This window comes from Curcuma longa, unplaced genomic scaffold (assembly GCF_044706935.1).
Source record: "Curcuma longa cultivar G26 ecotype Majalengka, Jawa Barat unplaced genomic scaffold, ITB_CL_G26_1.1 utg134316_np1212_261454_RagTag, whole genome shotgun sequence".
NCBI lineage: Eukaryota > Viridiplantae > Streptophyta > Magnoliopsida > Zingiberales > Zingiberaceae > Curcuma > Curcuma longa.
Genome location: NW_027435597.1, coordinates 340,656 through 365,542, shown reverse-complemented (window position 1 = coordinate 365,542; position 24,887 = coordinate 340,656). Strand labels below are relative to the sequence as shown.

Here is a 24,887-nt window from a genome sequence, read left to right as displayed (position 1 = left end):
TTTTCTACTATTTAGTGGGAATGTTCAATTTAAATTAATAATTCTAAATTTAAAAAACAAATGGAAAAAAAAAACTAAATGAATATATAAATTTAATAGTAAAACCTTATGTTTATAATCATTATTATTAACTCATTGTGAAATGCATCATTATTAAAAATATATATATAAATATAGATTAATGACCAATACTTTTATCACTGCCCTCTGTTTTGTATTTCTTTTTCTTCGTAAGTAGAAGTGAAAATTCAATTAAATCAAATAAATCAATTGAATTTAAAATTTTGATTCAATTATTTTAAAATTTTAATTATTTTTTTAATAAAATTAATTTAATTAATATGATTCACTTTCAATTTTAAAATTTTTTATTCAATTAAATTAAATAAATTAAAATAGAAAATATAATTTATAAATTTTAAATAAATAAATTTATAAATCTCTAATTTGATAAATTTTTTATAATATTTAAAATTTTTAATTATTTTAATTAATTCAATCAAAAATTAAATTAATTAATATTTTATTAATTTAATTTATTTAATTTTTATTTAAAAATTCGATCCATTAGTTTAAAAAAATTAATTCAATTTTGATTATTTTTTAACGAAATACTCAACTCTATTTTAAATTCTCATATAAATCACTATAAACTTTATTAATGTACACTAATGAACAAGTAAATGGGAAAAAAAACTTCATTCCTCACACAACAACTTCTAATCTTGGCTCAAAAGAGAAGGCAGACATGAACTCCTTGGCACACCCATACACAAAACACTCGGGCAGCTCGATCCACTCATTCGTTTCCATTCGAAACATCACACAGCTGCTGAACCCATTGCAGTGGAAGCACATCAAGATCATACTTCCATGGCCACAACAGTTCATGTCCAATTTCTTTCCATAGAACTCATGAGCCATTGCCGGCGGCATCGTAGCTACTTGTCGCCAAGATGCATCCTCTTTGGAGAACCTCCACACCCTCAAACTTGCCGTATCAAGGAACTCCGACAAGAGGACTACTAGCATCTCCCCGTTGCACTCTACGACATCGATCGAGTACTCCGAGTGAATTGGCAACAATCTAGGATACTCATAGCATGCCTTTTGAGCCAGATTGCAGGCCACAACAGTACCAGAGTGGCTAATGAAGTAGACAATCTCCTCCCCGTTTTCCACGGTGAGAACCGATGAGTATTGCTTCGAAAGGCTTCTCTGCATTTCGGTTGCGACGACGTCACCAGTCTTGCTGAGGAAATAGAAGACCTCGCCTCCTACCATGCAAGACATGACTGAGTCCTTAGTTTCATGGGCTAGCTTGACCTCATCGTCCCACAGCCCTTTCATGGAGTCGAAAACTCGAAATGCAAGGCTGGAGAATTCACCAGAAACTAGAACAACCTTGTAAGAAGATGAACTGCTTGGAGCCGAATGCATTGCAATGGCATGCACAGGGCAGGCCTTGGTTACCTGTTGCAAGTGTGGGAGCTTGCGGCAGGAACCGGTCACTGGATTGCACACCTCTAGATCGCCGTCGACTGTTTGATAACAAACAGTAGCTCCGGCGGCTGCCACAGGGATAGGCTTTCCTTTGCGGGTATCGCGGAGCTGAATTGGAGGGCGTAGAGCCCTCCAGTTCCCTTCACTGGCATCGTAAACAATCGACTGCTCGAGTTCCTGGTCGACCATGAGAAACCATGGGCTTCGTGAAGGTATATGCGCACATGCCACCTGAAATGCTCTGGATTTAGCAATGGAGTTCCATCTCTTGCAGACAGTGCGCAGTCGCAAGAAGCTTGAGGCAGGAAGCCATGAGAGGACCCTTTCGAGAAGATCTTGATTCAGATCATTGAAGGAGAAGGCCCTTTCGATTTCCTTCCTCTTCCTACGTTTCCCTGCTGCGAGATGAAGCATGGTACTTGGTGAAGAATCTACAAAGGAAAAGAAAAAACAGAAAACAAGATGAACTCATGATTGGATGGAAAAGATGCATGTCAGTTTAGATTTTTGGTAAAACAGTGACTCAATCTTCGAATATAAACAAGGCGATTGATTCTAAAATGCACAAAAGCAAGAGATTTATAGTTCAGTTACTCTTCGATAATATGTGACGATCGGTTTCACTTGTCACCGTAAAGAACAGATCTTCCAAGCGCATTGGTATCAAAGAGATTGAGGATGAGAGAAAACCGATGCCCTAGTTTTGGTGTCCGTCGGCATTCCAAGAAAACTAAGAAACCCCTAAACCCGCGCCCGAGAAAAACCAGCGAGCAGGAAGCAGGTCGCCGGCATTACACCAAAAACGAAAGGGTCACATTCTAGGGGGAAACGGAAGCAGCTCAAAATCGCAGCTTCCCGCCGGTTCTGGCAGCGAGTTGCGGCGCCACCGCCTCAGGTGGTCAGATTAGGGTTTGGCAGAGTGTTGGAGGAGGCAGCTCCGGTGGCGTTGACACTGAGAGGGAGGAGCGTGGGCACTGGAAAGGAGCATGGTGGTAGCTATAAGAAGCGTTGAAACCCAGAGGCCAAAGCGGCTCTGCGCTGCTCTGCTCTGCTCCAAAAGCGAGACGAAAGGCTAATAAAGCGACAAACTGTTGCTCTGTTCTGGTAAACTGTTTGTTGTTCCATTTTGCCAAAAATAAATTAAAAAAATAAAAAACGATAGATTCTATTTTTTATAAAAATAGAATCCGACAATGTGATCTAAGTCGACAATCCAATCTTCAGTTGATACGAAAATATGAAGTTAAAATTAAAATTTTTTATTTCAAGTTGGATGCAAGGGATTTTGAGTTGGGTTGAATTCTAAATAGATCAAAATGATAAAAGTGAAAAATTATTTTAAATTTTTTTAAAAAAATTAATCCATTAAATTATTCGAATTGATTTGATTATTTAAATTCAGATTTAAAAATTTTAGATTATGTTCGAGTTTAATCAAATTAAAATTGAGATTTTTTTACATACCATCCAATTCAAATCCACCTGATCTATCCGAGTTAACATTCCTACTTGCCGTTAGAGTTATATGGAAGCCAATTAAAAAAAAATCACAGACTCGTTTGATTGTTCATGGATATTAATGATAGATATTGACTACGAAAATCTCATATTTTTTATTTATGAATATTAATAAATTATATATATATATATATATATATATATATATATATAGTAACATCAAGCTTACCTAAAATGTTTGATTTATTTGTAATCCTATCTAAAATGATTACCGTATGTTAAAATGATATAAGACAAGACATGATTTTATCAAAAAATAGGAATAATTATAAAGATCACAATGTATATAAATTATATTTTAAATTTATTTGATAGATAAATTAGGATTAAAAGTCTAAACACCTAAATCAATTACAATTTTTTGATTTACTTTTTCATATATAATCATTGAGATGATAGATTCCACTTTTTACTGAAAGAGTGGAAGAAGAGATAAAAGTAAATTTTACATACAAATTATTCTTACACTCTGATTTAGAATATAAGAGAGAAAAAAATTTAAAAAATATTTTATTTTAATTTTTTTTATTTAAAAATATTAATTTTTAAATTAATTCATCTGTTTAGTTATTTCATATTTGTGCTTTACATAACGTGTATTGTCATTGTCTAATGTCTAACTGTTCGCACTCAACTATATCAACATCGGTCTTCATCATAAATTTTTTCGAACATAAAATTTAAGATCACATAGACAAATAATCCTAAACTCTTTCAAAATAATGACTTATCTAAAAAAATATATATTATCTATTTTATATCTCAATTTTTATATACAAATTGAATAAATCTCCTCCTGCTCAAAAGAAGCTCTTGGCCTCCTATTTCCCCCGACTAGGTTCAGCCATAGCCTACGGTACGATTCCTCGACGCTTCTTCTCTCTCCCATCTTTCTTTCTCGGACACAACAACACAGCACAAATGAAGCAGCAGTGACTTGTCGACCGCCTGAAGCCAATGCAGAAGAACAGAACAAAACAGAACAGAGCAGAACTCATTACTCCTGTGACAATACACTACAATACAAGACAATGTGACTAAGCCACCAAGTCTGTCCGGTCTACTCAGTAAATTTTGGGGTTTGCCTGAGCTTCTACAAAGTGAAATCATTACCTCGTTGCAGCTCCTGCTCTGCGTCGATCATTTTGGGGTGCAGCGATGCTTCCTCCCTTGTTGAATGTTCCAAACAAGATAGATTTCCTCGTGAATCGCAGCCCGTTCCTCCTAACTTTTTTGTTTGTGTTCTTCCAATCGAATTGTTAAAGGAGTCGCCGAACCAAAAACTATCACGTCGTCCAGCTCGTTCTTCTCTTTGTCCGCGAGAGAAGAGATGTTTCTGTGAAGAGCTGACAAAAGACACATGATTTAACTTTTCCACTGGCATAGTCCTAAGTGACAAGCATGTGTATATATCATATTTTACATGCTAAATATATTAAAAACATTCTAGAGATAGTATTATGAAATTCTAAAATTCAAACAAACCATACGGAAAAAGGAAACTAAACATTTAAAAATGGACTACTTTTCACTAATACAGGTCACTCTGCTCCACTAAATATGAGTTTATTAATCGTTTTAGTCAGAAAAGTAAGTCCGAAGATCAAGGTTGGATACCATTCGCAATAATCGAATCCAATATGTCCGACATTATTACCAAGCGTATGGCTTTATATAGATTTAACCCCAAAGGATGCTGGGCGTCTGGTTGGTCACTGCGTGTGCTTCTTGATTTACCCTAATGGCCGGTAGGAAATTTTCGTGGAACCGGAGTGGTCACCCCAGGGCTAGCTGCGATTATCATTTTTTTTATATAGATTTAACCAAATGGAAACTCAACCTATACTACTAATAGTCAATGACAGTTAGAACGATAAGTAGTTGTTATTTTCACAGCGAACATCATATAAAACTAAGTAGCAATTAGGAATCAGTAAAAGTTTGGTTAAATCGATCTAATTAATCCAATTTAAACATTTAATTTGATTAATTTAAAATTTTATTTTTAAAAAAAATTAATTATTTCTGATCATTCGATTTGGTTTCGGTGTGGTGTTGGTTGTGCACCACAATTGGTATAATACAGTGTAATTTATACATCTGAATAGCAAAATTGTATCTCGATTACTAGTTGCAGAATTTCTTAACTTATCTGAACTCGGTTTGTCTTGACTCGAGTTCTATCTTAATCGAGTCCGACTCTATCTGACTTCTAATGTATAGCTCAACTTGATTTTTTTTTCTTATTTATACCATGTGGAATTATCGAACTATCTCCACCACATCAAATACTATATAAACATTTTCGCCCCCTACATATCGGTTTGCCGAAAACCCTACTCTCCAAGGATACAACTATGACCTACCTACCTCGGAATTGCATAGTCGAATTAGGATGAATCATTTGCTTAGTTTCCTTAAACTCCAACAGGTCTTAGTTAATTCTTAGGACATGACAATGATGCAATTGAAGACTAATAGTTGCCTGTCAACACCATCTACCAACTCTCATTCTTCTCTAGATGAGCTCACCTTGCTTCAACTGAGTTGTTTGCGTCCTAAAATTATCTTCACATGATCCAGAAGCAGCAACCTTTAAGCAATCTACAAAATTCAATCAGTTGCAGTTGGAGTTGGAGTTGGAGTTAGGTTGTTGCTCTGTGATGGCACACCAACCTACCGATAGATAACACAAGTAACCTCTTAGTCAAATCATTTTAGGTGCCTCTAACAAACCTCGTGAAGTATTTCACTCGATGATAATATAATAAAAGAAATTTAAAAATCATATAGAATATAGAATGAATGCATGCGCCCCACTTGGAGTGAGTGGTTCTTTTCTCATAAGTAACAAAGGAGATGAATCACAAGACAGAGAGCAAATTCAGTGGATGAAACATGTAGACCATCAGTTCCTTCCTACTTTACTTTCCCCCTTCAATATTCTATCAACAAATTAAATAATTGAATTATGAAATATATATAGAGCATCCGATTCTATCCCACAAGCTACAAGCAAATAACTTAATTTGTGTGGCCATCCAATGTTTTGTTAAGCGAAATCGAATAGGAAGTTTTCAAAGGTTAATTAGTGCTTATCGTCCAAATTGTAACGAGTAGTTTGTTGCTAGAGGAACCCGTGCGAGCAAGGAATGTGTTTTACGACGTGCTCACTCTTAGCGGGGTTTGACTCGGGCTAGTGAACAGTCAAACTTGAAGTGAGTTAAAAATAAAAGAAAAAATACATATTTACCATATTTATTGTATGCTTAACTTGAACTCTCAACTTCCTTTCAATTTTTTTGAATTATAAATTGTGTTCATAAATATTATAGATGGCAACTTTAGAAGGCATCAAAAACTAGTTGGAGTAGTTAAAGCCTCCTATTAATTTAAGATTATTTTAAACACCAAATCAAAGTAAATAATAATATTTTTTTGCGAATGATTAATGCTTTCTAAAAGAATGAAAATGATACTTCATCCGATACCTACTCGGACACTCGTGGCATGCTAACACGCCTTGTTGTCTTACTTAAAAGTGTGATTACAATCTTAATCAAGTGATTAAGATGTATTCTTTAAGAATTGGAGTAGTGTTTTTTTTATAAATTAAAGAAAGTTATTTACATTTAGATACATAAAGATGTATAAATTACAAGTTCACCAATTGCATGCTTAACTATTTTATTAATTAAATTTTTTTGTTCCATCCAAATCAATCTCACATGTTAATTCTTCATCATGAATCGGATCAGTGAAACCAACGGCGGAGATCCATCCGAATCTCCCCCTGCTTCTCCTGGGGTCCCGTCACCGGCGGTGAGATTTTCCCTTCGTTTCGGTGTCGGTCGCTCTTGAGAAAAGAGCGGCCTTTTTTGGCTTTACCGAGCTCGGCTCACAGTGAAAAGAGTGGCGTCTTTGGCTCGCATGGGATGGAGTTAGACAGAGGCCCAATTCCAATTCATTATCCGCTATATATCCTCGCCTATGGATCATCTCGTTCTCCGTGCCAGCTGAGCTTTGCCTTGCGTCGGTGAGTATTTGAAGTCGTAGTCTTTGAAACTGATCATTGCTTGTTACTTTTTTATATTGCGAAATGCGAAGCTAAGATGCTAACTACAGGCTAAGTTGCTAACCACAGGAGAGAGAAAAGCGTGGCTGGCATCTGTGGCCCTGTGCAGCGCTCTTGGTAAGGGGGAGAATGGCGAGGGGGAGAGCGAGGGAGATGGTGGCGATTTGGGCTCTTTTGGTTGCCATTTTGGTCCGGAATCCGGGAGGTGTGGGTGGCACCACAGACCAGAATGATGGTAAGCGGTTTGAGATTCTCAGCAGCTTTTTTTCGCTTTCTTTTTCTTGCAAAAAAGGGATTTTTTTTGTTGGGAAAAAAGTAATTTTGTTTTGTTTTTTGATTGTATGTGAGAGAAAGTAGGAGAGGGTCGCCGCATTGAGGTCCCAATGTTGAATCTTTCTTTCTTCCTTTTTCTGATGTCGGCGTTGTTTAAAGGCCGACAGTACGTGTTCTTGATGGTTATCGTAGATTTCGATCTTTAATGGTTAGGGTTACTGAAGTAGATTTTGGTTGGATTTTTCTTTTGTTTTTGTTACTATCACAACTGATACGATCCAAGTGGAACGAATCTAGCTTTTAATTTTAGGGGGTCTTTGTATTAGGACAGATTTGTGGGAATATATAGTTTACATGATGAGACATATGTTGGATCACATGGTTAAGTTGCTTCATTTCTTCTCTCCGGTTTTCCATATCTAAAATAGTTATACTTTTTCATCAGTATGAGTCTATGCCAGACAATTTTTTTTTATTTCAGTCAGCATCTTGAACGACATACATAGGTAGAACAACATATTATATGCACTGAGCTGAGTGAGATTGCCTGACATTTCTGTTCATTATTTCTTGTAGCATCTCTATCTAGTCCATACTGTATGGAATAAATAAAATGCTATTGAAACTGCAAGTTGAACTTAGATACTGATTTTGTTATCCCTGTCATGGCGTTTCTCGTGCAGTTTCAACTCTCAATGTAATATATGTCAGCTTGAATTCATCATCTGTTTTGACCAACTGGGTTGCCAATGGCGGCGATCCCTGTGGGCAATCATGGTTGGGTATTGAATGTACTGGATCAGCTGTTACGGCAATGTGAGATTCCCCCACCTTGATTTTTTTTCGTAGTTATTTTGCCTGATACGGTTTACCCCTTGAATTGTTACAGCAAATTGCCAAATTTGGGGCTTTCTGGGACGCTTGGATATAATTTACAAACCATGACTTCACTAACAACACTGTGAGTTGGATAAGTACTTCATTATGCATTTAATCCAGAAAATAATTGACAATGTTGATGCAGTGATATTAGCAATAATAATATTGGAAGCGGTAGCCAAATTCCTTATAACCTTCCTCCAAACCTCCAGATACTGTAAGTTTTATTAATGTAGACAGCGTTAACATTTTTATAGCTGTTATCTGATTGTTTTGATGATGATAAAATGTGCAGGAATTTTGGTGGTAATCAGTTCTCAGGGAACATACCTTATTCAATCTCCCAGATGGTGGCACTAAAAAATCTGTAAGTGGCTGATACCTTTGTTTGCATTTAACCTCCTGACGCTTTCAAACTAAGCAATTATTATTGTTGCAGAAATCTCGCGCATAACCAACTACAGGGCAATCTAACTGATATGTTTGGCGGCCTTGGTAATCTCACAACAATGTCAGTATTCATTCCTTTGGTTCTTGATCATATCTCTTGTTTTATTGGCACATGTTTTTTCAGCACTTGCCTGATCTACTAGATCATATTGTCTGTTGGAATGCTCTCTGGAACATCTATTTTGACATATTTAAGCTAGCATTTGGCATGCATAACAGATATTCCATCTTATATTGATCAAAGAGCACAGAGTATTTTTTTTTTTGAAAAATTGAAATGATAGAATATTATTATCCAATTTGCATTGAGGTATAAGGTTTGACTGTAAGTGAATGTTCAAAAATTCATAAGACTATTTGTTTGCAGGGACTTGTCTTTAAATCAACTTACTGGAGATCTTCCAGCGAGCTTTAGCAATCTGTCGAGTTTGACAACACTGTATGCTGCTTATACTTCTATGGCATTTGAATCTTACACATTTTCTTAAGTAGTACAATTGTTGTCAATTAATTATATTATCCAGGGATTTGGAGAACAACCAATTTACTGGACACATAGATGTCCTTGCTGATCTTCCCCTTCAGAATTTGTAAGTTCACATTTGCATAGGCAAGCAATAATTTGTATACCATACATTTAGGTTGCACTTCTTGCTTTTAGGAATGTGGCAAATAATCATTTCACTGGATGGATTCCTGATCGGCTAAAGAGAATTAATAGTCTTCAGTGAGTACATAATGAATTCTACTACATGATTGAATAAGTTGCATTACCTTTTATCGGTCATTAATATTTCTTATTTTACAGAACTGATGGGAATTCATGGAGCTCAACACCTGCACCTCCACCACCACCTTATCACCCCCCTCCACCAGGCCAAAAAAGCAACCCTGGCCAACGGTCTGCTGGGAGTAACAACTCCTCAGGAAGTGGAGGTGGAAACAACTCTGGTATAAGTGCTGGAGCAATAGCAGGGATTGTTGCATCTGTGTTGGTCATAGCAGGAATACTTGCATTCTTCTTGGTTAGACGGAAATCACGCAAACCTTCAATGGAACAATTTTCTAAAAATGATCAGTCACTTGCCCCTCTCGCATCTGATGATGCCAAAGGTAAATTTTCTGCACGCAAGAGAATTATTTTGGTGGTTTCTTATCCATAAGGTTGCAGTTCACTAGCCTCCACTTATCATTCACTGGCTTCATGGTGCTCTCTTTTCTGTATTGGCAATTTGAGGCTTGTTGCTTCAATCCAACCAAGGCAGTCATTCTTTCCCACATAGGATTAAATAAGGTCTCTCTTTTTAGATTATAGGATCAAATAATAAGAGTGTAAGTATTTCCAATTAAATAAATTCCTACCATATAATTCTTAGAATAACATCACCATGATACACCTAAAAGTTCAAGTATGAGTTCCAAAACTGAACATAAATAGAAGTCCAAACTTCAAAGTTTAGCTCATAAGCTAACAAGCAACTACAAGTTCAATCAAATTTGCAGTGTAGTGAAATGATAAATATAATTATCCCACTAAAAGCGCAAACAATGGTTCTAATTTATTTTGTTTATAGCCAAACAAGTGGGTTTTTGCTAATGATTATTTCTATCACTCTATGAGAAAAATTAAATATTGACTAATTCTATAGAGGTGGTTATAAAGTACTATACAAAAACGTGAACACATAACACAAATAGCTACTTTATGCAAAGGTAATTGATTTTTTGATGTTGAATTGTCATGGTTCTTCCCTTAGGTAGTTTACTTTGTTGATACATATTATCTCACTTATCATTTTAGATTTACTACTATGGTTCATATACTTACAAGTAGACCCTACTTATTTACAAATAGGTCCGTGATTCTATGCCTCCAGTTGATTAAAAAATATTGTAAATCCTAGTTTGTTGAAAATGCATTTAATTTAGGACTTTTCAAAGAGTTATGCTTGGTTTGCTTTGAGGGAGGATAATTGAAAGGGAGGAGGGGAAGTAAAGTGTGTAAAGCGTAGTGGAAGGGTGAGGAAAGAAAAATACAAATTTTGGGCATATTAGGGAGAAATAAAAGGAAAGAGAAAAGGCCTTATCACAAAATATCCTCCTCCCTTTTATAATTCAATCAGCATTGCTGCTTGCAATTCTAACCCTTGGATTATTATTCCTCCTACAGAGGTTCCTATAATCCAATAACTGACAACCTTTCACTGTTGCTGCCGGGATCATGTTGATCTCAGCTGTCTTAGGGCTCCTAAAGAATATGACCATGGATCACAGCAGGCAGTAGTTGAGCTACATAATGACCTCCTTCACTCATACTGTCATTGACTATGAAGTCAATCTACTCAATGATAGATATCACTCAACACTATCTAGCACAATACAATGGCACAAGTGTTAGAGCAGTCTATACTAGAATAAATCAATACCTCAATGGTAATCACCATGACTGCTGAATACAAATAAGTCTAAATGTAATCCTTCTTGAAACTAGAGAAACAGGCTAATAAATGCTCTAAGATGGGGGAGGATTCCATCTGAGAGCATGGTGGCACTGCTAAGAAGTGGCTCTCCTTCCAACATTCAAGTTGTAAGGGACCTAGCTAAGTTTGTGGAGGGCCACTTGAGCTTCAAGAGTGTGGTGGAGCGATTTGTTGGAGAGTACCAAAGCATTATCCTCCTCCAATGATGGCGTTGGCAGTAAATCTCTTTCCTTGATGATGGGTCTTTGGCGCTTGGCATCGGGTGGAGCTCAAACCATGTCAGGGTGGAGCTTACTGTCATGGCTAAACTGGAAGGCTAAAAGAACGTGCTTGAGCTTGCCTTATGGCTCACATAGTAGGGCTCACATAGTAATGCAAGTAGAACTCATCCTTATCAGTATCTGAATTGAACTTTGTCATTAATATTGTCACACCTTTGTTTAGTTCATCCACATTCACTCTCCTTTTTTGAAGAGGAAAATCAAGTATGCAATTGGAGATTGGGGGAGTGAGTATGTCAAAACAAAGGAGGAAATAAGGAATGATGTTCCTGAAGGGAATGGAAGTTGTCAGTGCCTTATCATTCTGTGTGTCAAGGGCATTAGTTCTTGCACTCGGGGTTAGTCTGCAACCCTGGCTGTTCAATCATGAACATAAGACATCTGTGCCATTGAGTTTGTGTATACGTTGTGAGTGCACAGGGAAGGATACAAAGAGTACTGTTTTCAAGGTAAAACTCGAACACAACTGTCGATGACACGCCACCTTTCAGGTTGTTGGTATATGACATTAGGCTAAACTATAAACGTGGTGTGCCAGAAAGGTACCAAGGAAAATTTCAAAATGATTGCTTTTAAACTTATGTAAGTAGCAGTTTGCAATTCTTGCTTGGGCAAGTGAACAACTTAACTATGCATCTGTGCAACACATATCCACCAGTAAAAACATTAGGTTCAAATTCTTTATCTGGTTAGAGTTCTGGGAGACAAGATGTTTTTAATCCTTGATACAGTGAATCGAAAGTGTTTTAGGTACTTCATTATGGTAAAACTATCACTCTTATTGGTTAACTGATATTTGATGCCTCAATCTCTGTCATTAACTCATTATATAGCACTGATAGACTACTAACATGATTCATTAATTCGATCAAATATGACAAACATGAACCTCACATTCTTATGTAAGCTTCATAGATCCTTCACATAATGCCTCGTAAAGAAACCACATACCGGCCACATTGGAATCATCATAATGCCAAATTATAGAAAAGGGCAATAGCCATATCTTGAATCTCTACATTTATCACATCAACACATATAACGTGTTACAAGCACGTTTTAAATGTCATTTATGCAGCTTGTAGTGCTACCAAAGTGAATACCACATCATTATCATGTGAATGCACATGTTTACCATTTTAAGGTGGGATAGGTAGCTACATTATTGAGTTCTAATAAGTGAAACATGTGGGTGCAAAGGTTGTTCAAACACCAAATTTTAAGTTAATTTGGGCATGTATTACCTTCATGTCCTATTTGCTGGTTTAGTAATTGATCAAGAAATTACCATGTATCATATAAAAGAAAATTTCTTTGCTTGAACACCAATTCATTATTGTTTTAGATTTCAACAAAAAACATTTAACTTTTGTTTCATTTCAAAATTGTAATAAGATGCTTAACTTACATAACTGCCATTATGTTACAACCTGCTATAGGTCCTTGTTCTTAATATCTCATGACAAAGGTAACTAGAATACTTATTACTTTTGAAATTAGTAGATGTTGCATGCCATTTCTTCCTCTAAATTTGTTCCTGCCATTTTGTTAGATGCTTCATCATAAAATGATCATATACTTCCTAATGGCATTTCTCTGAAGTATATGCACCTTGTTAGATATTCTGCACTCATGTTCACTTTATGTGCTTATCCAATGAACAATTTTCTGTAGAGATGAAGAAAATTCAGATTTCTTCTACATCAGAGACACGGACATTGCCTCCAGCAGCTCCATTAAACCTTAAACCTCCTCCAATTGATAGGCATAAATCATTTGATGAAGAGGATTTATCATACAAGCCTATTGTGGAGAAGGTTAATAGTACACCAATCAAGGCAGCTGTTTATTCAATCGCAGATTTGCAGATTGCTACAGACAGCTTCAATATCTATAACCTTGTAGGTGAAGGCTCTTTTGGTCGTGTTTACAAGGCACAATTTAGTGATGGAAAGGTATCTCTTGCTTCAAACTAGGTTTTCTCCATTCTGCATCATACTTCATTGATTTCCATCTTTTTTGTTTGGTTGAATATGCTCACCTAATATGTTAGTGTCATTTTGGATGTCTATTTTCCCTTAGAATGTGAGTCAAACTTTAAGGATGAAGTATGAAAATATTTAGTCATTTGAAGTGGACCATGTGATAGAATCATTTGGTATAAGCTGTGGTTGAAGTTCTAAGGGATTGTGAAAAAAGCATAATATTCTAATAGAACAACCTCAAAGAATGTATTATGACCCACCAATTCGAGAAGTAGAAAATAGGTATTTTAATATCTTTCAAATTAGTGACCACACCCCAGTGTATATAGATCTCCCAAAGCCAACAACATATTAATAGCTATGAGAGAAAGCCATTTATTTTTCATATCTAATTCACCTCGAGATGGATTAAATATCTAGCATGTCAAACTTGTTATGTTGACAAAACATTCAATAGTTCATTGCATCTAATTCAAGATCATTGAACAACGGAAACAAAAAGAAATATAGAATTTTATGAGCAATTGCATAAAATCTCATAGTAATCTAGAAGTGTATGCTTGAGCATATACCTTTTCCAGCCTGCCGAGCTTTGTACTAATTCATTTTGCTGTCTGGAAGATATTTTAAGTGCCTGACATCATAGATAGGTTTACGATTATCTCCCATGATTCAAGTGAGAGAATAGCAAACATCTCATCTATGGATTGCTAGGTTGAACATCATGAGATAGAAATAAGCTTCCAAGTTCCTCCTGAGAGAACAATCTATATTGTTTATAAAACATATTATTCATATTGATAAATATTTATCAAATCAAATGGATTGTATATGAGTTTATATTTAATCATTTACTCAATCTTATTTAACTAATAAACCTAAGCAATCAATTTAGACTAAGTTTAAATCTATCACTTAATTGCTAAATAAAATTTACTAAGCCTATCACAAATCCATATCTATATTTTACATATAAATATAAGCAATACATATAAAAAAACATGTAACAGTATGTGCTGCTAACTAAATGGTCTCTATTAAAAATTTAGTTAAATCAATATAACTTGGACATTATTTGGAAGTTAATAAGCTTAGGATTGATTTAGCATGCATAATCCTTATGATATCATAAGTAAACATAATATAGTCATCACTGCATAAATTTATGTGGTTGGATAAGTAACTTATGTAGAGGCTTTTAAAGGATGGATAGCAAAGAGAAAGAGAGTGACACTTTCCATTCCACCTATAGACTTTTAGGTGCATGTGTGTCCAAGCATGATGCAATAAGTAAATTTAGAATTTTGTTGGTTACGCCCAAGTCCAAGAGCATTGACAAAGACCAGAGAAACCAAAACATTCAAAGGTAAAAGAAATGCAGATTGTCGATACTATGGATACTAGAAGAGTTGTAACCTCGAGTATAGGGAAGTTACATGATGGTAATATAGCATAAAGTGATAATCAACTTCCTAAAATTTTTTGGGGCACACAAATATGAAACATCAAGAAGATGCTGATTCTTGTTCTTTATGATGCTCTATTTTGTTTCTAGATACAAGTACAGGTGGTTTTATGAATGATGCCTTTTGAAACATGAAACAACAAGTTGTGTATGCTTTGATGGAAATGAAATTGTTTTGTTTAAAAATGAAAGAAAACTTTACACAATCTCAGAACTCTTAAGGGTATGTTACTCGTGTAGGTTCCCTAGGAGAGGAGAGTTTTGATTTTGAGGAGCTCTCCTCCATTTACTTGTGGAAATCCAATAAGGAGCGTTTCAAATTTCTCTCTGCTGCTTAATTTTTTTTTCTCAAAATGGCTTCCACCCTAAACATGGACACTGAATCCCTTCTCTTAGCATGCTAGACCAAAAAAATAAATAAATAAAATCCTATTTTACCCATGCCACAGTGAAAATGGATGACACAAATATCTGATGAGGTGAGGACGACCATATCTTTTGACCCTTTTGTCTCCTCTTTCCCTTTTGATTGCCAAAATGGGGTATATGCAACAGGAAGAATTCCTCCCCCTCTCCCCAACTCACCACTTCTCTCCCTCTCCACCCTTTCCTCTGCTCCCCTTTCCCCACCAGCAGGGAAACATATTGTAAGCGAACACATGCCATATGAGAATGATCAATAAAAAAAAAAACCACCATCATTGATGATGGGACTTGAATTCCATATGTAATGATGAACTATGTCAAACAGACAACTATTTATATGATTACTAGAAGGAGGAGAAACACTCTTAGTGTTTATTAAGCTCACACATCTCACACTAGAACTTTGTCAGAGATGGTGGGAAATTGACAAACTCATTTACCAGACCATTGGGGTAATAAACCTCATTAGACTTGCCACACCATGGTTGCCTTTGTCAACATATTTTAAACTACACAATAAGTATGATAAAAAGTTGCATAGCAATTCAAGGAGTTTTTAAGGATAATAATGGATAATAAGTTCATATAGATATGGATCATAGATGACTTTTGTCTATAAATGATAACGAGCTATGCAGCTAATCTTACTGTTTAGTACAAAGGTGGAAAACCTCTTCGTAGCCTATTAGCTTACATCAGAAGATATAGAGTCAAGCAATCACATAATGTCATGTAACTTTGGATTTTACCACGTAGTTGTGCTACAAGTTGAAGTAGTGGATGACAAATTAAGTTAAACTAGAGGCATGTGAAGTAACGATTCAAACGGCTCATGCTTGCTGAACTAACAATAACATTCAAAGATGTTGGAGCAGAATTAGAGTTTGAAGCGGTATTGACATGTCCAGTAGAAGGTTTTTCTAAAACTCGTCCCCACAACACTCTAATTGGTCCAATTACAGTGGATACATGGTGGGAATGAATTTTGTCTGTTTGATTGACTATTTATATCATCTCCGTGATCTTGTCTAGTAGCACGAGCAACACTTTAGGTGGAGGGTGGAGATTGGAAGGTTTTTGATTCTTGAATAGAAGCAGCATGAAGAATGTGTTCCAAAAATTCTAGAGTTACATGGTTTTCAAAATTGCTTGATCATGATGGGGAGTGGCTGTGGCTAATCATGTTTTGGCTGATTTCTCAGCTAAAATCAGAATCAGTTTAAAGTTTACAAATTTGATTGAAATTGAAGAAAAATAGATCAGATAGAAGAGAATATAGTTGGTTGCGGAGGCTATTAAGATAATTCCAAACAGAACCAGATGACTACTAATTTTTGCTCATATTCAAAATAAAAAGAAAGCTAAAATAAGTGAAAGTACCAGAAGAGACGGGATAAAAGGAGAACAAAGAACAAAGAGGGATATTGGAAAGATGTTTTATTGGTGAGGAGGCTACATGGCATCGATGCCTTTAACACTCGCTCACTCCACAACATCCATGCATGTAAAACTAAAGTGTTTGTATTGAGGAACAAAGAGAGATAGAGAGAGAAATGGGCAGGTGTTAAGGATAAAATTAGTCAAATTGGATGCAATGAAAGAAAAGGTGACAACTGTAATAAAAGCTGACTTTGGTCCTATTGATCCAACTGATTCAATAAAAGCTGGTATTAAATTTTTTGACCTATGGATCACCAAACCAATACTGATCCTGCTAACTATGGAATTAACAATTGCAATCTGGTGTGATCAATTAAGGCTAGGAGAGTTTTGATTCAGTTAAAAATTTGGCTATTTAGAACCGTTTGTGCAAGCACTTCCACCTTGGAAAGCCCCAAAATCTTCTTTGAACAATCATCCTATTTCAATTAGAACATTTTTCTTATACATGATAAATATGAGATGTTCTTTTAATTTGATTATATCTACCATGAGCATCTCATATATCTGTAGAGGTGGAGAGGAAAATATGAAAGCAACCATGGTCTTCTTGCTATTGAAAAGTCACATAAAAATGGTGGGTTCTGCAGTCCACCATGCTAAATAAGTTGTATCCATCTGATCTATAGGTGTAAATGTGAAGGTCTTTTCTTTCCATGAAAACCAATAAGAATCTCATTCTCAAACAACTATGCTTATAGAATGTCTAAACCATTAAGCTTGAATTGGTCCCAGTGACATGTTAAATTTAAGGTACTGGTGTAGGATGCCATGACTGATGATGTGCAAAGGAGAATCAATGGTCCTAGGGTTTGGTTGAGCAAAGTAAACAAAAGGTAATCTTAGGCAAAGGCAAAAATTTATTAGCCTAAGGTTTAGGGTGAGAGATCTAAAGTCCTATATTGAAAGAAGAGACTTCTACAACACTTTGAAAAAGAGGTAATAGGGATAAGATGGAAGAGAAGTAGCCCCAAAAGTTAGAGGATACAAGGTAGAAAACCTAATAAGATCTGTAAATTTCACCAGATATATTACCAAATAAGACTTGGTTGTTGTTGTTGTTGTTGTTGTATATTACCAAATAAGACCTAATAAGTTTCCACTGCAGTAAGTTGATGTACTTATACTATGTGAACTTAGACATATACTCTGAAGCTTTGGAAAGGATATCAATTCCATAGGTTTCTAGATTGTTGATATAAGTGTTCTATAAAGTGCTCCAAGCAGCTGCATATGTGACCTCTTAGGCATTTTAGTCAAAGGACCAGATAAGTAGAACACCTCGTAAGACCTAATAATTTTTCTCAGATATAGTACCATATAAGACCTATTAAATTTCCTTAGTAGTTTATTGATGCATTTGTACAATGAGAGTTTAGACATTTATTATGAAGATGTAGAAAGAGTTATCATGCACAGTAACACACTTCATAGTTTTCCAGATTGTTGTTGCCAATGTTCGAAAAACCAGTCCTGGCTGCTGCATGTGTGATCTTTTAGGTGTTTTAGACAAGGGACCACATTGCATTTCCATATGCAGTCCCTTTGGGTGGTATGGGTGCCAGGAAGAAATTAAATGAGGACTTCTGTAATGATTTTTCTCCACTAAGAAAGAATAGTTACTGTGACTGTGAAACTGTAGATGAAGTTTTTAATATGATGAGATATAACTCTAAGTGTTAACTTAAACATTTCTTTTGCAAGCAATAAATACTAGATATTAATTATATGCATGTTAATACTACAAAAGGCATTATTTAGTTGGTCTACCACTTGGAAACACCTTCTAAAATATTGGCTATCATTTGTCTGCTTAGAAACTTTGACTATGCTTGCTTTATGCATAATAGATTGTTCCGTAGCTGTATAATATTTCCTTGATTATTCTATAGAGGTTTCTTGGACATAATAATTTAGCTTTGATAGAGTTACATTTATGTAACCAACACTTTATTCATTGACCTTTTTTTCTCTCTTATGGATTCATGTTATCAGTTTCTCTTCTTATTTCAATTTCACAGGTTCTAGCGGTAAAGAAAATAAATTCTTCAGCCTTGCCTAATCAGTCATCAGATGACTTCATTGAATTGGTTTCAAATATCTCACACCTGCATCACCCAAATTTGACTGAACTGGTTGGCTATTGCTCTGAGCATGGGCAACATTTGCTGGTATATGAATTCTATAAGAATGGCTCGCTGCATGATCTGCTTCATCTCTCATATGAGAACAGCAAGTCACTGAGTTGGAATGCTCGTGTCAAAGTAGCCCTTGGCACTGCACGAGGATTAGAGTAAGAAAAATTATCATTTTCTATTTCATTTAATCTGGAAATTCATTTCATCAATGAGATCATTGCTTCTGCAGACTGTTTTCATCAAGAATTAGTAGCAAATGGTACTTTGTGTTAATTAGCATTTGACAATATACCTATCTAGACAAATCTTCAAGAATGTCATACTTGTTATTGTATATACTCAGCCATCTGATTCACATTTTTTATACGTGTTATGTGGATCCTCTTTTGATTGAGTCCATGGGTGATATTCAACTGCCTCCTGAACTCATTATGTGCACAAGCATTTGGATCAATTTCACAAGCAATGTTCAACATCCTTGTTATCTTCCCTCAAGGTCTTCTTATATCCTCTTGCATTGTCCTGTTTTGGGCTTGTTTATCAGAGAACCACCTATCTCATTGTTACCTTCCTCTTGTTCATTCACCCTTATATGGTGATAATTGTGTTTGGTTTATCTAAGACATAACAGAAACAAAATCCTACTGCATAATAAACTAAAATGATTACTACACATGGAAAATGATGTCGACTCCATTGTTAATTCAAAGAAGGCAACGAGCAAATTACTTAACTAGCACAGCATTATGGTGAAAATTGTGTTTGACAGAAACAAAATCCTACTGCATAATAAACTAAAATGATTACTATACATGGAAAATGATGTCGACTCCATTGTTAATTCAAAGAAGGCAATGAGCAAATTACTTAACTAGCACAGCATTATGGTGAAAATTGTGTTTGGTTTATCTAAGACATAACAGAAACAAAATCCTACTTCATAATAAACTAAAATGATTACTATACATGGAAATGTCGACTCCATTGTTAATTCAAAGAAGGCAATGAGCAAATTACTTAACTAGCACAACATTATAGTGAAATTGCAAAGGAAAAACATAGAAGTATGCTAGTCACTTGCACTAGCTTGGACCTCGATTAAGGGAAATTTGCTAGAGGAGATCGAGTTAGGGAAAGTTTGGTCGAGTAGGGATACAGATTCAATGTGGCTGGATTCCATATAGTTCGATTGAAGTGGGTTGTGATTTGGCAAGATGCAAGCAGCTCATCCAAGATGGTCGAAGGTTGGATAGGATTAGGGTGTTTTAGGAACCTAATGAGACAGATCTAAGTTTTGTAGAGAGGTATGGTAACAATGAGACCTATTTGCACTATTGTGTAGAGAACTTTGGGAAGAAGCAAACCTTGTCAGAAGTATCAATGGTAACAAGTTATTTGCCCTCACCCAGAGTACTCTGCCTGCAGCAAGACTGCAAAAATCCTTTTTCATGTGGCCCTTGGCCCCTGTTCATAGGTCTCAAAGTAAGTGCCCCGCCATTGCATTGATAAAGTTTCAACCTGTGGATTAACTTGTTAAATTGAGAACTCTTGGCTTAAACTCTTTTAAGCAATTGATCATCTCAAAATGTATGTGTCAACCATCCAACAACACCGGGAATTTGAAGGTAAGTTTACCCACATCACACAGTTAATTCAAAATATATTTTACTCCTAACATAAAGTGATATGACTAACAAATGCAAGATGGCAAGCACCTAGTCCAGGTAATTTTATTGAAGCACAATTTTGGTTGAAGATCACGAGGCATTTTGAATAATACTGCTCTATTTTTTAATTCATTAAAATTTGTTGTTGTTGTTGTTGTTATATTATGCTAGTGTTGTTATATATTGTGTTTTATATACCTTCATTAGCAATTTATATTCATGTCTGAAACATTGGACTGAGATGAGTTTCTTGTTCATGTACAGCAAATATTCCAAAAATTTGAGAAGTTTCTATTTCTGGTAGTCAACCCTGATAATTTTTTTGCTAGACAATAAACTGTTATCTAAAAAGAAAGTGATATTTCTAACAGTTAGATATTAGTTTGCGCCTTCTAAATATATTCTGTTGTGTCATTTATCTGGGATTAGAAGTATTCATTTTTGTTTGATGTGTGATAGCTTTTTTTGTGTGATTGCTTCCATGGATGGTTTTTTTTTTGTTCTCAACTATTTCTCTTACCTAACAGAGTGGATAAAACCACTTTCTGGTTTAAGTTTGAATGACCAGTTATGTCGATCTTTTTGTATCATTCATCGCCTGTCTTATTTAGTTCTAGATGCTTTGCTACACAACTTGTGACCAGCCTTGCATGTCATAAGGAAGGTTTTCTAATATGCATCAAGTGAAATGATATCAAGCTATCAGATGGACAGCGATAAGCACCTATTTTTGAACATTTGTATATTATATTAAAACTAATCCATACCAAAGAGTATACAGAAATTATTCGCTAGTGGTTTAATATGCAAACAGATTCAAAGTATTTCTGTGTTCTCTCATTTCTGTTTCTTGCAATTACGCCTTGTGCACCTGCCACAAATTACACACGTGCCATCATAAGGTTAAGCACTTTTTTTTATTTGTAATTCTTAGATTTGAATCAAATATTTCCTTAGGTTCATTTAATGTCTTTCTTTTGCTGCATTTTTCATTTCGATTGAAACCCTACCTCTTTCTGAGTAAGTTTGCCTTTTACTCTTCTGTTTGCTGATGCATATTGAAATTATATCCCCAGGTATCTGCATGAAGTCTGCTCACCATCTCTAGTCCACAAAAATTTCAAGTCATCCAATATCTTGTTAGATGTGGAACTCAACCCACACCTTTCAGATTGTGGATTTGAAAGCCTTGTTCCTGATGCAGAATTTCAGGTGAAGTTAGTTTCTATAGTTTTTGAAAGGTTCTCAAAATGGAGCCATATCCTTCCTTAGAACATTATATTTACAAAATAATTTATACTTTAATCTTAGAATGACCATTAATGAATGTGAAAAAAAGTTCATTAGTAAGTGAACGGATTACTAATGACCTAGGTTTGTGACTATTTCTGGTGAACATCAATTGTATAGCTCGATTGTCACTTGTCAGCGGATGAATGAGAAAGAACTTTTGTATTAAGATGGCTACGTGATGGGGAAAAAACATCCAAGAGAAGTAATAGGTCTGGACCTACTTGCAGAATGACAAAAGTGTGGCTAGAAGTTTGACTTTTCTTGACCTCATTTCTATCTATATTGCATGATTTGAAATCTCGTACTGTAGTAAGGAAAATGGATGAAACATATCGTTTCGGTAAATATCGAAACTCAATACCACTTGACACAGATAATGTCTCCTTCCTCGACGTAATCTCTTTTCTTCTTCATCCTCCAATTTGTCATGGACACCATGCATCAAAATGTCGCACAATACCGAAATAGTATTATTCTATTCAAAGACCGAAATACAGACTGTTTTATTTAGAATTTTTGTGGTGATCGTTATCCAAACCGATGGGTACTGAGATGATCTTTAGATATTAAATGATCCATTGAGTAGTCTCAATTCCTCTTAAACCTCGACCAAGATGGCCTTGCCCATTCCACAGATGAAATATCAAAAACGGACTAAATCCACATTTATATAACTATTCTCTGTGCATAAACATAGAAAATCTGAGGGACTGCCGAGGCAAGTAGCTCTGGATATTTGGATTGTCGACTAATTACAGCATGTCTTCAACCAAAGAAAGAAATATTTCTGCGAGCTGCTTATGACAAAGTAGTACCATTTGAAACACAAAATGTTCGGTACATGCATCTTACAGCAGACTGACAAGTTAAATATACTTCTTTTATGTGCCAGGTAATTAGAACAATTTAGAACTCAGATACCTTTACATGTATTCACAAAAATGTGCTGACATATACATTTGAATCGATATAAAGCTTCAGGACATCAAGGTTGCTATTTCTGGTGCTTCTGGAATTTTGTCTTGCTTCTTAATATCACATTCGTCTAAGATAACTTGACAGTAACCATTGATGAAAACTTCTTTTGTTTTTAAATTAATTGCTTTTATTTACTGACTTAGAGCTTGCCCATAGATGGTTTTTTATGGAATGAGAGTGTACATGTTTAATTGTGTATTAGTCACTCCCATGACATGTTTTGTTCTAATTAATCAACCATATTTTGCATGGATATCCATGTTTCATCAAAGTGCTCTCGATACATTTACTAATTGCTATCAAGATTAGTGTTACCTAGGAATGTTCACGGGCAGTTCCTTTGAAACACCAACGGCATACTTAAGTTCAGTTTCCTTCAGTGAGTTCTCATGATTGACTGATTTTCTTTTAAAAAATATTTTGTAGGCATCTGAACAGAATATGGCATCTGGTTATAATCCACCTGAAGTTTCCATGTCAGGCCAGTACACCTTGAAGAGTGATGTGTACAACTTCGGTGTTGTGATGTTAGAGCTTTTAACAGGTCGAAAACCATTTGACAGGTAAACTTTTGTCGGAACAACCTGCACCAACATGCCCACTTAATATTGCCTAGTTGTACAAGCTTCACTTATTACCTTTAATGAAAACTCACTTTCTTGTAATGGAAAGGTTGAGTAAAATGTTTTTGCTATTTGATGTCCCATTGTTGTCACAGCTCAAGAACAAGATCTGAGCAATCGTTGGTTCGATGGGCTACTCCTCAGCTCCATGACATTGATGCACTAGATAGGATGGTTGATCCTGGCCTCAAGGGGCTGTACCCTGCAAAATCACTTTCTCGATTTGCTGATGTAATTGCGTTGTGTGTTCAGGTAAAGGTCTTGCAGTTTATAATATTTGTTTCCTTTGTTCCCGAGCAAGCCAAATAAACTACAAACCAGACCATTGGTGCACTGAGTGTTCATCGCTCATTATAGCGATGCTGGATGATGGTTCCTTCTATGCAAAGTATGTGACAAATTTAACCTTCTTGCTGTTGACAGCCTGAACCAGAATTCAGACCTCCGATGTCCGAAGTGGTGCAAGCTTTGGTTCGCTTGGTTCAGAGGGCCAACATGAGCAAGAGAATGGATGAACCGGAGGACTATGTGTAACTGCATCTATAATTTATCTGTAATTCTGCAAAATCTCTGCGATGTTTATATGTTCTTTCTGTTATTTACCTGTTCTATGTCTTGTTGACGATGTTGCCTCATCGTTAAGAACACTTTCGATTATGATTTCTTGCTGCAATGAAAAAGAGGTATAATTCTCATCATTCATTGTGATAGTAGCTCATGGGCAAATCATTGTGCTATCCGCAAGGATCGTCGATTCGTTGTAAACAGTTTGGCAACAGCTTGATGGGTTTGGCATTGTCTTATGCGCTCTCTGTGTTTGAAGAAATGCGTACGAGAGAAATGATAAATTATATAAGAGTCATGATAATTTTTGTTCTAAATTTGTTTGTGGATTGAACTTTTTGCCCTTTTGGCTACGAGAATGGCAAATGTTGATCTTGATTCTCAATCCCATCGTGAAATTTGGCAGTAAACTTAGCGGCGGTGTCATCGTGAGGTTGCGAACTGAAGGTGTTGCTGCGAAGGCACGACATGAACTCATGGTTGTAGTCATCGGCTGTGAACTTGCAATGGGGTTGTGCAACCATGCATTGTTGCTAGTTGTTGTTCAAACTAAACTCCGTTATAGAAATAACAGTACGGGCATCACAAAATACACTTCATTCATCTATTGACTATCTCTGAGAATGATCGGTTCGGTCTCACAAAAATTTTCTACCGACCATCAAAATAAATCAAGAAGTGTACGCAACGATCAGTCCAGATGTCCATCATCCTTTGATTGTTTCATTCATCCAACTCTCATAGATGGTGTGCAAAGCTGCCCACATCAATACCAAATCTCCATTACAGAATAACTATTTGTTTGGTAAGAAACACAAACGCAACCACCAAGTGCACATTTCAGATCCA

At 35.8% G+C, this 24,887-nt stretch overlaps 2 protein-coding genes across 2 annotated transcripts; one reads left to right on the top strand and one right to left on the bottom strand.

Annotated features, from left to right (window-relative positions):
- Positions 1-705: 705 nt before the first annotated feature.
- LOC141819652 (F-box only protein 13-like) lies at positions 706-1,917 on the bottom strand. The gene has a single exon (XM_074706896.1). It carries the CDS (start codon positions 1,915-1,917, stop codon positions 706-708), a length of 1,212 nt encoding a protein of 403 aa, XP_074562997.1.
- A 5,086-nt stretch (positions 1,918-7,003) lies between these two features.
- LOC141819660 (protein STRUBBELIG-RECEPTOR FAMILY 6-like) lies at positions 7,004-24,176 on the top strand. Its single transcript, XM_074706904.1, has 17 exons — positions 7,004-7,057; positions 7,166-7,331; positions 8,053-8,185; positions 8,259-8,330; positions 8,394-8,465; positions 8,544-8,615; positions 8,688-8,759; positions 9,066-9,137; positions 9,223-9,288; positions 9,360-9,425; positions 9,507-9,811; positions 13,134-13,414; positions 18,797-19,068; positions 21,657-21,792; positions 23,278-23,414; positions 23,570-23,726; positions 23,898-24,176. Exons 2-17 carry the CDS (start codon positions 7,226-7,228, stop codon positions 24,006-24,008), a joined length of 2,130 nt encoding a protein of 709 aa, XP_074563005.1. The 5' UTR covers positions 7,004-7,057; positions 7,166-7,225; the 3' UTR covers positions 24,009-24,176.
- The last annotated feature ends 711 nt before the right edge of the window (positions 24,177-24,887 follow it).